General features: G+C 44.1%; 1 protein-coding gene across 6 annotated transcripts in view; it reads left to right on the forward strand.

Annotated features, from left to right (window-relative positions):
* Positions 1-9640: 9640 nt before the first annotated feature.
* The window catches only part of sobpa (sine oculis binding protein homolog (Drosophila) a), a 210648-nt gene continuing 205448 nt past the window's right edge, over positions 9641-14840 (forward strand). For all 6 annotated transcript variants that reach the window (XM_052025210.1, XM_052025209.1, XM_052025211.1 and 3 more), the window contains exon 1: positions 9641-10217. In XM_052025210.1, the coding sequence (XP_051881170.1) occupies positions 10122-10217 (96 nt within the window). In that variant the 5' untranslated portion in view covers positions 9641-10121. The remainder of the gene's footprint in view (positions 10218-14840) is intronic.

Raw genomic sequence — 14840 nt, forward strand, 5'->3', positions numbered from 1 at the left:
GCAGTGCAGGTTGACTCTGTGGTTAAGAAGGCATATGGTGTATTGTCCTTCATCAATCGGGGAATTGAATTTAGGAGCCGGGAGGTATTGTTGCAGCTATATAGGTCCCTGGTCAGACCCCACTTGGAGTACTGTGCTCAGTTCTGGTCGCCTCACTATTGGAAAGATGTGGAAGCCATAGAGAGGGTGCAGAGGAGATTTACAAGGATGCTGCCTGGAATGCGGAGCATGCCTTATGAAAGCAGGTTGAGGGAACTCGGCCTTTTCTCCTTGGAGAGATGGAGGATGAGGGGGGACCTGATTGAGGTGTATAAGATGGTGAGAGGTATTGATAGGGTAGATAGTCAGAGGCTTCTCCCCAGGGTTGAATTGGTAGCCACAAGAGGTGCTGGGGAGTAGATATAGAGGAGATGTAAGGGGTAATTTTTTTACTCAGAGAGTGGTGAGTGTGTGGAATGGGCTGCTGGAAATGGTGGTGGAGGCTGATATGATAGGGTCTTTCAAGAGACTGTTAGATAGGTACATGGAGCTGAGTAAAATAGAGGGCTATGGGTAAACCTAGTAATTTCTAGGGAAGGGACATGTTTGGCACAGCTTTGTGGGCCGAAGGGCCTGAATTGTGCTGTACTTGTTCTATGTTCTATGTTCTAACTACTCATTTTATGGAAAAAATTACCCCTCCGATCCCCTTTAAAGCCTTGTCCCTCTCACCTTAACTTTATGTCCTCTAGTTTTAGACACCCTACCATGGGAAGCAGACACTGGATATCTCCCCTATCTACACTCTCAGTGACCTCTCAGCCTCTTTTGCTCCAGGGAAAATAGACCCAGCCTTTGCAATCTCCCATTATAATTCAAACCCTCCAATAGAGGTAACATCATTGTAAATCTTTTCTGCACCCGCTCAAGCTTAACCATGTCCTTCCTATGGGGTGGTGATTAGAGTTGCACACCATACTCCAAGTGTGACCTAACCAATATTTTGTTCAATTATAACATGCCGTCCCAACTCTTAACTCAATGCCTTGACCGATGAAGGCAAGCCTGCCATATGCCTTCCTCACCACCCAGTCTTCCTGTATTGCCATTTTCAGGGAACTATGTATTTGTACCCCAGGGTCTCTCTTTTCAACAACAATCCCTAGGGCCCTGCCATTCACTGTGTATCTTCTACCCTGGCATACTTTCTAAAATGCATCATTTCTCACTTGTTGAACTAAATTCCATCTACTATTCCCTTGCTCACTTTCCCAGTTGATCAATATCCTGTTGTAACCTTAGACAATCAACTTTACTGTCCACTTCACCACCAATTTTGGTGTCATCTGCAAATGTTCTAATCATTACTAACCTACATTCTCAGCCAAATTGTTAATATAGATGACAAACAGCAGAGGACACAGCACCAATCCCTGCAGCACATCACTTGTCACAGGCCTCCACTCTGAAAAACAACCCTCTACTACCACCCTCTCCCTCCTACCACCAAGCCAGTTTTGTATTCATTTGGCTAACTCACCCTGCATCCCATGCGATCTAACCTTCCAGACCAGCCTACCATGCTGAACCTTGTCAAAGCTCTTGCTAAAGCCCACGTAGACAATGTCTACCACCCTGCCTTCGTCAATCCTCTTGGTCACCTCTTCACAAAACTCAGTCAGGTTTGTGAGACATGACTTCCAGTGCACAAAGCCATGCTGACTTTCCCTACTCAGTCCTTGCCTTTCCAAATGCAAAGAAATCCTGTCCCTCAGAATCCCTACCAAATAACTTGCCCACCACTGATGTAAGGCTCACTGGCCTGTAGTTCCCTGGCTTATCCCTGCTGCCCTTCTTAAATAAAGGTACAACATTAGATTCAGATTAGTTTATTGTCATGTACATCAGGTTTATTGTCATATTACACCAGGGTGCAATGAGATTCCTTACTCTGTGAGCTTCACGCAAGCAAACAGTATACATAAACCATAGAAACCATAGAAAAACTACAGCACAGAAAACAGGCCATTCGGCCCTTCTAGTCTGTGCCGAAACATTATTCAGCTAGTCCCATTTATCTGCCCCCAGCCCATACCCCTCCAGACCTCTCTTGTCCATGTATCTATCCAATTTACTCTTAAAAGTTAAGAGCGAGCCTGCATTTACCACATCAGATGGCAGCCCATTCCACACTCCCACCACTCTTTGAGGAAGAAGGTCCCTCTAATGTTCCCCCTAAACCTTTCCCCTTTCACCCTAAAGCCATGTCCTCTCATACATAGTAATAATAAATACAACAATAAATACAGCAATGTACAAAACAACAGAAAGTTGCATTATTAACAGAATTAGCCATCCTCCGGTCTTCTGATACCTCACCCGTAGCTAATAAAGATACAAAAATCTCTGCAAAGGCCATAACAATCTCCTTTCTTGCTCCAGTGCCTCCTCCTTTGTAATGCAGATATGCTGTAGGATATCGCTGTTCCTTCCCCTGAACTCACTAGCTTCCATGTCTTTCTCCACAGTAAATACAGACGAGAAGTATGGATTTAAGATCTGGCCCATTTCCAGTGGTCCAACACATAGGTTATCACACTGGTCCTTAAGGGGACCTACGCTGTCCATAGGTGAGGATTTCCATGATTCTGACCCAACAATGGCTGAAGGAACGGGGCAGTGTGTGTGACTTGGGAAAGGAGACTTGGAGATAGCGATGATTTTATGTGTTTTCTAACCTGGAGAGATGGTACTAAAGTCTTGATCAGTTAAAAGATCATGTTTTTAACATGATCACGCAAAATATGTACTGATCTTTCAGTGTAACAATGTGAGAGCACCCCCTATCATCCTAATGAGGTGTTCAATCAGTTGTCCTCTCAGGTGAATGTTAACATATCCCATAGCGATATTCAAAGTGAAGTTGTTCCAGTGTCTTGACCGACAAGCAACTAAAACTGGCAGAACACATCTGCTCTAAACAAACTGGCTTCCACATCTGCCTTCATAGGAACAATAGTTACACTGTGATAGTAATTAATTGTTTGTAAGCTGCTTTTTGACATCCCAAAGATATTCCAAATGTTTCATAAATGCAAGTTTTTCTTTATCAAATGAAGATGATAGGGTCCAGATTAATTGGGACTTTTTGTTTGAAATGTTTTCAGTAACCTTTTCATCACTGGTAGGGATGAAAAACCTTTGACTCCATGATTCAGAAGGACACCCTCCTCGATTTTCGTTTCCCACAGAAATTCATGTCCATCCTACACTTGCCCTACAATGGGATGCAAGCCGTAACAACAAAATTCTACTCAGTGAAGATTGGTGTCAAGCAATGCTGCATAATTGCCTTAATACCTTTCTCAATCTTTCTTGCTGGAGTGTTGCATCTCACCTCCAACAAATTTCTTGCAGGAATTGAGTTTATCTTCAAAACTAACGTATCGCAACTACACTCGAAAACCAAGGTAATCTCAACCTCAGTAGTCTAGTTGTTTACTAGTTTAGTAATTACTAGTTTAGTAATTTACCAGTCCATTTAATTATTTATATTTATTATTTATGTATTAATTAATTATATAAACCAGTAATTTACTAGTTTAGTAATTACTAGTCTAGTAATCTCAACCTCTGCCTCTGACAATCACAGCTGAGTTATTTTATTGCTTCTTCATTAGATTTTGGAATTAGTGTTTCTATAAAAAGGAAAAAAGAAATAAAAACACTCTAATATAAAAGGAAAAAGTGCTAGACACCTTTGTTCAAACAACACTTCGGTTGCATTGTAGATGGCACATAACTATTGTGCACATAACTGTTCACTTCTGATTATATGGAGGTAATTTTCCTTTTTCGTTCCCAACTGACCCAGCAAGGGACTCTGAATCTCACCTTTGTAAATTTCTTTTGGCCCCTTCAACCACTTTCTATTTTTCTCTAATTTGCTTTTCAGTAAAACTCCAATCCAATTGTTCGTAAATCTGATACTTCAGCGCCTGACTCACCTGGGCCCTGTTTCCTGGCCTTCTCCATAAATTCACCAATGCCCCATTTCCCATGGTCCAATTAAATTCACCACAGCCTTGTTTCCCACTCTTCCTTTAAGCTCACCAGGGTCCCATTTCCTGTGTTTCCATAAGCTCACCAAAGCCCCATTTCCCATGCTCTCTTTAAACTCACCTGGTTCAAGAAAAAAATTATTACACTACTGTGTAACATTAATTAAAAAAGTGAAATAAAAGTGGTTTGGGCATAATAGGAGTAACTTGCAAGTGTCCGGAAAATCTAGCACTGAAGCCTCCCAAGGCCGGCGGATTATTGGAGTTGTCCTGTAATTCTCAGCTTTCCTCCCTGAATCACTATTCACTTCACTGAGCTGAGAATAAACACAAACCCTTCAGGGTCAACATCACATACAGTTCTGTTAACATTAAATAGCACCGGCCCCATACAATGTTTAAAGTTCACTTATTTATACAAAATGTATTGTGCCTTTCAATGTCATAATAAGAATGACAGCAGAAAGATTGCAAAAGTTGATTCAAAATCAGTTTGTTTTCTCAAGCCCAGGCATGAGGGAATATTTCTACAGTCTTTTGCCTCCTTTGCTTCATCCAAATATTCACTTCATCTAGTAAACACTCTATGTGGGATGAACTCTCCAGCACTAGTCCTACAATTTATCTTATTTCCATCTGTCAGTCGCCTTCCTCCTCCGATTTATCTTTTCCTGTTCCTTCACCTAGTTTTAGAACTTCTCTGAGATCATCTCTCAGATGCCTCCAATCAATTCCTGAAGACTGTTTCTCTGCAGCCTTTTCTTATCATTCAGACTACCAACACCAATCATACTTGACTATCTTCTCAGCATTATCTCCAATGTTTCTTCTGTGCCTTGGTAATGCAAGCTGGAACAGTTTTCAGATGGGGTAATATCAGGGTATTATACACTTCAAACAGAACTTCTGAATTGTCCTCGCATAATATAATTGCTACAGTATATTATTCAAGCCTGTTGGATAGCAGATCTGTTCAAATGATATATGGCACTGTGCAATGTAATTTACTTCCTCCAATGAAAGAAAGGTTGGCCAATAGCTCTTTTTCTGAAATACAGTGCTCCCATAACATTGAAAAGTATGTGAATAAACTGGATATGACAGAAAGCATTCAGTTATTCTGAGATTTCTTTCCCTACTTACTTGCATTGCAGGTGGCCCATACTGGAGTATCCAGTCCTGTGCAAGTGCAAGCTTTGCTTGATTTCATGGAAAGGAAAATTACATCTAGAGCAAGATATAAAAAAAAATTGGCCTGAACCTTATTCACTACAACAAATGTAAAGTATGCCACCTTTCATGGGAAGTGTTGTTCCTAATACACAATCATAATAGAGACACAACAGACAACTGGTGAAAGATAACTTTATTCAAGCACTTATTTGCAAAGACAAAGTACATGCACTCACATCTTGCACAATATATTACTCTTCGAGACACAAGATCAGTCACAGACTTCTGGTTCCTTATGAGTGTTGGTCCTATGTTCTCACACTGAGTTCCACAATTTGGTAAGGAGTTAAATCCTCTTTCCAAGACCCATTGGCCTCCATCCTTTCTATTCTCCTTCAATGAGATGATACCACATTGATAATTCATTCCCGGTCTGAACCATTTTGTCCATCTTTGTCCTATTACCACTGGGATATTGAATGTTACACTGCCATCTCCATCTTCCACTTCACCAATTGTGAAGCATCTTAGTTGTTGATTGTGAGCCAGTCAAGTACACCAAAGCACCAGACAAGGAGGTCACACCTCAACCCAGGTTAGGTCTTCTTCCTGCTGTTGAAGTCATGGATGTTACTGAGATGCTAACCTTGTTACAGCCAAATAACCAGTGTCTTCATTTACATCATATTTGGCCTCCGGATGTCCTCTGTCTTGTGCTAGACTGGTCCTGATGCTGTCATGTCCCTTTGCCTCCACAGATGCTGCTTGACCCGCTGAGTTCCTCCAGCAGTTTGCTTTTTGTTGGGAAAGGAAATCTCCTGATTACTCCCAACCATCCTTCACAGATGAAGGATATGCTTCTCCGTGTTGAACGACATTTGGAAGAAGCACACAGTAGAAAGGGCACACAAAGGACATATTCCTTTGAGTTGTGTGGCATTCCAAAAGTGCCAAATTGGACATGCAAAATGGATGAACTTCAGTAAAGCATTCAACAAAGATTAAGGTGACATAGTAGAATGGATTCAAAGCTGTCTTGGCCAGAGATGACAGAGCATAGTGGAGAATGGGAGTTATTCTGACTGGAGTTCTGTGACCAATGATCTATGCTGGGACTTCTGTTGTTTGTGATACATATAAATGATTTGGATAAAAATGTTGGTGGGATGATTAGTAAGTTTGCAGACAACACAAAAATTGGCAGAGTTTTGTATAGTGGGGAAGGTTGTCAAAGGAAAAAAGGATATAGCTCAGTTGGAAATACGGGTGGAGAAATGGCAGATGGCGTTTTATCTGGACATGTGGGAGGTGTTGCACTTTGGGAGGTCAAATGCAAGTATATAGTAAATGGCATGGCCTTTAGGAGCATAGATATACTGAGGAATCTTAGGGTGCAAGTCCATAGCTTCCTGAAAGTGGCAACACAAGTAGGTAGGATGGTAAAGATGGCATGTGCCATACTTGCCTTCAGCGGTTGGGATGTCGAGTATAAAAGTTGGAAAGTCATGTTGCAGCTGTATAAAACTTTACATGTACTTTTTGGAGCTACATTTGGAGTATTGTGTACAGTTTTGGTCACCGCATCACAAGAAGGATGTGGAGACTTTGGAGAGGGTGCAGAAGAGGTTCACCAGGATGTTGCTTGGATTGAGAGTATTAGCCATAAGGAGAGGTTGAACAAACTTGGATTGTTTTCTTTGGAGTGTTGGAGGCTGAGGACTGACCTGATAGAAGTGTATAAAATAATGAGAGGCATAGATAGGGTAGGTAGTCAGGGTCTTTTTCCCCAGGGTAGAAATGTCAAATACTAGAAAGCATAGATTTAACGTGAGAGGGGGAACTTTTAAAGGAGATTTATGAGGCAAGTTATTTTACACAGAGAGTATTAGGTGCCTGGAATGTGCTGCCAGGTAGGTGGTGAAACCAGCAATGTTTAAGAGGTATTTAGACAGACACATGGACAAGCAAGGAGTGGAGGGATAGAGACCATGTGCAGGCAGATGGGATTAGTTCAAATTGGTCAAAATTAGTTCAGAATCAAATATGACTTCATGGTCAGCACAAACTTCATGGGCTGAAGATTGGGCATCCATGAGGTGCTGTGGACCAGAAGCAGAAGGAGAAATGTACATCACCACAATCTGTAAGCACAAACATGATACTTATCCCTTACTGTCATTGCTGTCAAGTCAGGGGATAACTTTGTGGCAGGATGAGTGCCTGGTTGAGAAATCTGGAAGGGGATGGAGGCAGGGAGATGGCCGGGAGATAGCCGGGGGGGGGGGGGGGGGGGGGTTGGATCAGAGAATGTGGGTGCATTAGGGAAAGATAAAGGGAAGAATGGTTAGAATGGGGGTGGGGTGTGAGTCAGAATGTAGGGGACGTAGATATGTAGAGAGGATGGAAGGAGATCAATGTTGAAAGGAGGGAGGGGTTGGAAGAGAAAGGGTAAGGAATATATAAGGTGGGGAGGGATGGAGTTAAGGAGTGTATAGGGCAGGTGGATCAGAATGCAGGAAGGGAGAGCAGATAATGGGAGGGAGGGGATAATGGAGGATAAGGGAGGCAGATTGGGAAGGATGGAGGTTGAATGGAGAGATCTGGGAAGAGAGAGAGGCTCGATGGAGTGGGGATGGAGAGAGGTAGGAACAAGACTGAGAGCAGGGTTTAGGAAAGACAGGAGAAGTTGGGGAGAGCAGGGATAGGGTGCATGCTGGAAGAAGTGCAGAGTTGGGAGGGGGTGGGAGCAGCGAAAAGGATAAAGCAATTGAGAGAGGAGTGTGACCATGAGTGTGGAGGGAAGTAGAGGTGTGAGGGAGGGTGTTGAAGAAGAAGGGTATGGGGGGGTTGAGGGAGGGAGAGGAAGGGGCAGGAAAGAGGCAGCAGCGAAGGGGGATGCAGAAACAGTGGAAGCAAAAACAGGGGAAGCAGGTGAAGAAGAATATGCAATGAAGTGACAGGGAGGGATTGGGGTGGGAGAGAGAGGAGGGGCAGGAGAAGGGGAGGAACTGGGGACAGGTGCTGGAATCCATGGCACTGATCCCTGTTGGGGTCCAGTATTGGGCTGAGGGTGCGGGAGGGCTGCAAGAGGAGAGAGGGTGGGGAGGAAAGGAGGGGGAGGATGGTGTGGTGGGGAGGAGGGGGAAAAAGCAGGCAAGGGCAGGAGGAGAGGAAGAGGTGGGTGGATGGAAAGGAGGAAGAGTATGGGAGGGGGAGGGAAGGAAGGGAGAGGTGAAAGAGGAGAATGAGGGTGGGAGGATGAATGGAAAGGGAGCAGAGGTATGGGAAGGAGAGATGGAAGGGCAGCAGATGAATGGGAGCAAGTGGTGAGTTGGGGCAGGATAGGAGAAGAGGGAGAGGAGAAGGGAATGGGTGCAAGGCGCAGCAGGGAGGGAGCAGAGCAGGAGGGGTATCAGAGGCGGGGGAGGGAGAGTGGAATAGAAGGGGGAATTTGGAGGAATGGAACGAGGGGGTGAGATGGAGGTGGGTAGAGGAGGGAAGGAAGGATGGAGGGTAGGTCAAAGGGGGAGGGTGGGCCAAAGGAGGAGATGGGTGGAGTGGGAAGAAGAGGGGTGTGACAAGGGGTGAGGGGGAGAAGGGGAAGTGGGTGGAGTGCGAGGGGGCAGTGGGAGGGGAGGATGGATGAGGGGTGATGGACGGGGGGTGGTTGAAGAGGATAGGGGTAGGTCAGAAGATGAGTAGTAGGGAAGGCAGGGAAAGGTGGAAGGCAGTAGTGAGGTTAGTTGAGGGAGGGTGAATAGGGAGGGGAAGAGGAGGAGGTGGGGCAGGGAGAGCAGTGGAGGAGGAACAGGATGGGTGAGGGGAGTCAGGATGTGAAGGGATGGGGAGGGAGAGGGGGGAGGGGAGGGGAGGGAGAGGGGGGAGGGGAGGGGAGGGGGGGAAGGGGGCAGGGAGAGGGGGCAGAGGGGAGTGAGGCTCCAGAGAGTAGTGAGGGGGTGAGGTGCTTGAGGGGAAAGATTGGAAAGGGAGGTAGCAGAGCGAGGGAGGGGAGAAATGGAAAGGGGACAGGAATGAGGTTGGGAGCAAGTTAGGGCGCGGGAGAGAGCGTTCTGAGGGCAGGACGAGGAGATCGAACAGTGGTGGGGCGGTGCTGGGGAGTGCAGGGACTGAGCGGCAGCAGATGAGTCTGGCCGTGAGCGTAGGAGGCGAGAGCTTGTTGGGAATGGGCGAGGGAGGGGTAGATCGGGTGCAAGGCCAGGAGCTGGAAAGGGGGTGGGAAATGGCTGAAGGGAGGGTCAGAAGGGGTCGGGGAGGAGGGATGTCAGGTTGGAGGGATGTCAGGTCGGAGTGGGATGTGGAGGGGCGGCGAGAGGGCGGGGCCGGAGAACATGGCGTTGGTGAACGCCGGGGCTCCAACGCTGGGCAAGGCTGTGAGCTGAAGCCCCTCCCCCGCCTCTGCTGTCTCCGCCCCGGGCGGCTGTGTGTTTGTGTTGGGGAAGAGGAGGAGGAGGAGGAGGAGGGGGTGGTGGTTGCTCCTGGAATAAGTGGGCTGTCGGTAGCGCCCGCAAGTCGTAGACAGACAGAAGGAAGGAGAGGGAAGGGGGGAGTCTCTCTCCACACACACACACACACAGGCAGAAGATGGCCGGCCAGCTGCAAGCTTCACTCCTGACACCAGCCCCATCTCCCCAGCCTCCCTCCTCACCTCTCCAATGACAGCCGACATTTGTCTCTTCTAGAGGCGGGGGAGGGAACAACATAAAAAAAGGGGGACGAGAGAGAGAGAGGAGGGGGGAAAAGAGAGAGGGAGGCTGGTGGTAGAAACAACAACAAAATAACGCAGACAGGCAGAAACCGGCGCCGTCACATTCCGGCTGGAGGAGGTGGAGGAGGAGGAGGAGGAAGAGGAGGGAGGAGGCGAGCGGCTCCCTCCCTCCCTCACTCACCATGGCAGAGATGGAGAAGGAGGGCAGACCGCCCGAAAACAAGAGGAGCAGGAAGCCGGCTCACCCCGTCAAGAGGGAAATAAACGAAGAGATGAAGGTACGGGTTTGGTAGTCGCCTCCTCCTCGGGCGCCCGGCGCTCTGTTGTTTGCATCCACTGTCGAACGGGAACACAAGGGGCATCTCTCTCTCTCCCTCCTTCCCTCTCGTATTTTGTGTGTTTGTAAGGACTGGAGCGGCCGAGATTTTTTTGTTTGTTTGAATATTGGTTGCTGAGTTCTTCTGCAAGGTTTGGTGTGCCCTTGCCTCTTCTATTTAACAATGGCACTTTACATCCCCGTAACGCGTACCAGAAAGCGATCTATTGCACGCTTGGAGATGCATTGGTGCTCCTGGAGTTGGTGAGTGGGCATCATTCTGCATTTGATGCCGCCTTTATTGCCAGATCCAGAATGCAATTGTCACCGTGCCATTCAGAGGGCTGGGTACCGAGCAACCCAGTCCTTGTAATTTTCTTCTACCTTCTCTTCACCCCCTCGCTTTTTCTTCCTCTTTTTGCACCTAGGGACATCTAGTTCGGTAAAGACAACTGTCACATTCGCTGATCAGAGAATAATTTTGCCCCTCACCCTTTCCCTGAGTTATTCCACAGTGTTTTCTACACAATGAGTTGCCTTCTGTCACTGTCCAGATGTGTGGAGCTAGGTGTTGGTGTGTACGCAGTGTAATCCAGATGTTCGTGTGTTGAACTCATTGTTTCATTGATGGTCAATTATTGCTTAAATTGCAATAAATGATTAAATGTGTGAAATGCCTTGAACATCTTAACTACTAAAAGCATCGCATTTTGATGTTTGAAAAAGCAATAGTTCTTATTGTAGTTATTACTGAGAACAATGCTTTATCTCAGTTTCCAAACATTTTTTTGTTATGAAACTTCAAATGATTACTTGGAGAATTCCAAGTTTTAAATGGACTGAAGCATATTTTTTGTCTAAAATATGAGTTCAAACCACTTGCAACATTATTTTCCTTGTTTTCTCCCTTTCCCAAATGAGTAGCACCATAAACTACAATCAACATTATTATCTTATAGTTTGTTATAACTGCTACAGTATTAAAACAGAATTCTGCATTGGTCCTCTTGCTGATCTGCATTGTACGTTATTTTTGTTGCCTTTTTTTGAACAATACTAACAAATATCTGAATACTTGTTTGACTGTGATTGTGCCAAGATTAGAAAACAATTATTTTCATTTTTTTGTTAAACTTGGTGAATTTCTTTACTAACTGGCTGGAGTGTCAGTGTGATAATAGTTTATCCTGCTCTTCTGATGGAAAATCCCACACATTAGTGTTTTTATGACCACTATTGAGGGATGTTTGAAATTTGTAATATCATGAAAAACTGTAAATCTTATGTGAATCCTTCATATTTGGGATTGTGAGTCAATTAATTTTGATGAAAATGTCTTACTATGAAATTTTATCCTGGTGGGTATAGAGGGTGACTGCGGGACGGTTGTTAGATCCTCTGGGTTTGTTTTGTTTATTTTGGCTGTAGCAAGACTCAGTGGTTTGTGAGATAGTCATTCCTCTGTAACAGATGTTTGTCTGAACTGTAGAGGAAGAAACAAAAACAACGTTATGTGAAGGGTGGAGGGAAATGGGTGAAGGAGTGTTGTTGGGGGAAGGATTGCTTTAAACTGCTCACGCTGTTCACCGCTCTGGTGATAACACTTCACTTTTGTAAATGTGAGCCAGGTTAAAGGATGATTTGGGGTGGAGATAAGCCCTTGTTTTGTAAAGAGGTGTCACATTTGTGGTATCAATAAGTTTCTAAAAGGCATTCTGTCTAAACTATATCTTTCCATCAATGATGGCATTCTCACAAGCATGAAAAGACAGAAGATGGATGTAATAAATCATTTACTTCATGAAGTGCCTACACAATTGAAAATTGATTACTGTCTTCCATTTGTGGTGAAAAATTGTTCAGGGCAAACTAAAATGTATTTTGTGCCTTTTCCATTTCAGTTCAAATTCTGTCAGTAAATATACTTACTTCAAAAGCTATCTAAATCTGTGACTGAAACACTTCTATATCATGTATAATTGAAAATGTGTGAAAAGGATTCTCGTTTAATTTTAAGAACACAATGTACCCTTGTGTGGATTTGTATCTGCAAAATGAGAAGAAAGTCTCTGTGTGTTTCCTTAATTTGACTGACTTTCATCTGGACCAGTGTAAAATAACCCTGGAAAGTAATCAGGGCAAAGTAAAAAGAAAGGAATGCATACAGCAATAGGCACTCGACTTTAGCCTAAGCTGTAAAAACTGTAACATGAGCAGGCAAGGCAGATCAACTTTCAAGCTCTAAGGTAGAGAAAATGAAAGAGAAGTGGTTAGGGGGGAGTGGGGGAGGTAGGGGCACTAAGGGGGGCAGTAGATGAGGGAGGAGAGAGACAAGGAATGAGAAAGGCCATTTGGGAAGAGGAGGAAGGGCCCCTCGGGGTAACTTGGCTCAGGATTAGGGAATTTTATCATAGTGTACAGTGACCTACTCGAGTTACAGCTTATATGGGATCAAATTGCTTCCCTTGCTAGCAGAAATACAGGGAGTTTGGTGTGATTTCGTTGCCCTCCTGGGATAATAAAAAAAACCATTGGTTTGAGTTTCTACATAAGTCTGTGCATTTAATGTGAAATGTACTGAAGTAGCCTTTAATATTGCATGACTTGTTTTGGAAGAGGAAGGGGTGATAGATGCAGTTAGATAACAATTGTTTTTATGTGGATTTATGATCATTTTGATGACGATGTTTGTCATTTTGAATTAATCTGTTGATAGCTAATCTGTTGATTAGCTGGCTCAAGTTAGAGGATGAAAGAGTATAATTTGTCTGAAACTTAAACAGTCACTAGCATTTGATTTGTAATTTTGCCTTGTAATTTTATTTACAAGATGCTGCCTGGGTGTATTTAAATCACATTTTGCTAACAACAATATTAAGTTTTTGTGTGAAACTCATGTGAAGGCTTTGAAGTTTGGTCTGATTTAACAATGTGATCATATTGCTTTTGTTCTGTAAACTAACGGCACTGATGTTCACGGGTTTGGTATTGGTTGGGAAATAAGAATGAGAATCGGAGCTGCAGATGTAGGATTCATCTGTATCTTTAACCCATATTTTTGTTAGATGCCTTGTAATGCTATATTCCGTACTTGCACAAGAAACAGTCTGGTATTCAATTATCCCTTAATTGAAATGCTTAGATTACATGGTGAAACAGATATGCTGTTTTTTTTTTGAGGGTTGTGGGGGTGGTGGCTTTGGAGGCTGCTTATTAGCCCCATTGTTGCCAACGTTCTCCTTGAACTGGATCAGCGAAATCCCTTCTGTTTAATGTGTCCTGTTTGCTCACCTAGGAATACTGCCCCCCAAACATCACTTTTATTTTTGTGGCTCTTTCCTTTGTCTGACCATACCTGTTGTTTTTTTTTCTCCCAAACGTTCCTCAAAAGGTGATCACCGTATTTAGCGTCTGAGCAATGCCATGCTAGAGCTGGACACATTTGAGTGAAATTTGGGTGTGTGCTGAGGTTGGGCTCCTTTGGTTGGAAGGTCATCACTGCTGCTGGAGCTCCTTTCGCACTGTTCAGCTTCTTGTATTGATGACATTTGATAATATTTACACATTGAAATAGGTGGTGTGAATAAACTGTTACGCATTGATAGCCTTTATTGTTTTAAGGCAAAACACTCAAGAAACATTAATGGAAAGGATGACATTTCCATGCTGTGAATGAATGGTCTTAAATATTAAATGAGGAAGATCCTTTAATGCATATCTTGTTTATTAAAGGGATTCCAAAACAGGTACAATCAAATATGTGCACAGTTACCAAAATAAAACATTTGCATGCTTCAATTACTTTTTAATTGTGAGAAATAAACAATGTGGAGCTATTGAGGTAGACAGAATGGAAGTCCTTAGTTGGATCTGTGACTGGATAGTTCTGTGCTGAACTGGGAGTTAACCTTGGCACACCTGGTTCAAAGATGGCTTCCCACTCTTGCTTGTTATCCAGTCTCCCCTTCCCCAAACAAGAATGGTGTGGATAGGATCAGATTTGGCTTTAATGTTTGGACAATCTTACTGTCTTGTGCATCTCAACGTAAAAGGTCAAGTCAGCCCAGATAGAATAATGGAATAATTGTTGCTGTTGAGAAAATGATTCTGAATTTTACAACTATCGTTCCTTTACTCAATACAGTAAAATTCTAATAATCCAACATCGTCAGGGTTTTGATAGTGCCAGACCAACAGAATTTTTGGAATATTGGAGGCAAGCACAGTAGTGTAGCAGTTAGCGTAACGCCTTACAGCACCAGCAACCTGGGTTCAATTCTGGCCACTGTCTGTAAGGTGTTTGTATGTTCTCCCCGTGTCTGCGCGGGTTTCCTCCGGGTGCTCCAGTTTCCTCCCACATTCCAAAGATGTACAGGTTAGGAAGTTGTGGGCATGCTATGTTGGTGCTGGAAGCGTGGCGACACTTGCGGGCTGCCCCAGAACACTACACAAAAAAGATGCATTTCACTGTGTGTTTTGATGTACATGTGACTAATATATCTTAAAACTCCTTTTAATACCCCAACATTTTTTTTAAACTGTTGTGCAATAGTACAATATATTTTTTTAATGAATCCATTGAGTT

Source organism: Pristis pectinata, chromosome 10 (genome assembly GCF_009764475.1).
Source record: "Pristis pectinata isolate sPriPec2 chromosome 10, sPriPec2.1.pri, whole genome shotgun sequence".
In the NCBI taxonomy this organism is placed as follows: domain Eukaryota; kingdom Metazoa; phylum Chordata; class Chondrichthyes; order Rhinopristiformes; family Pristidae; genus Pristis; species Pristis pectinata.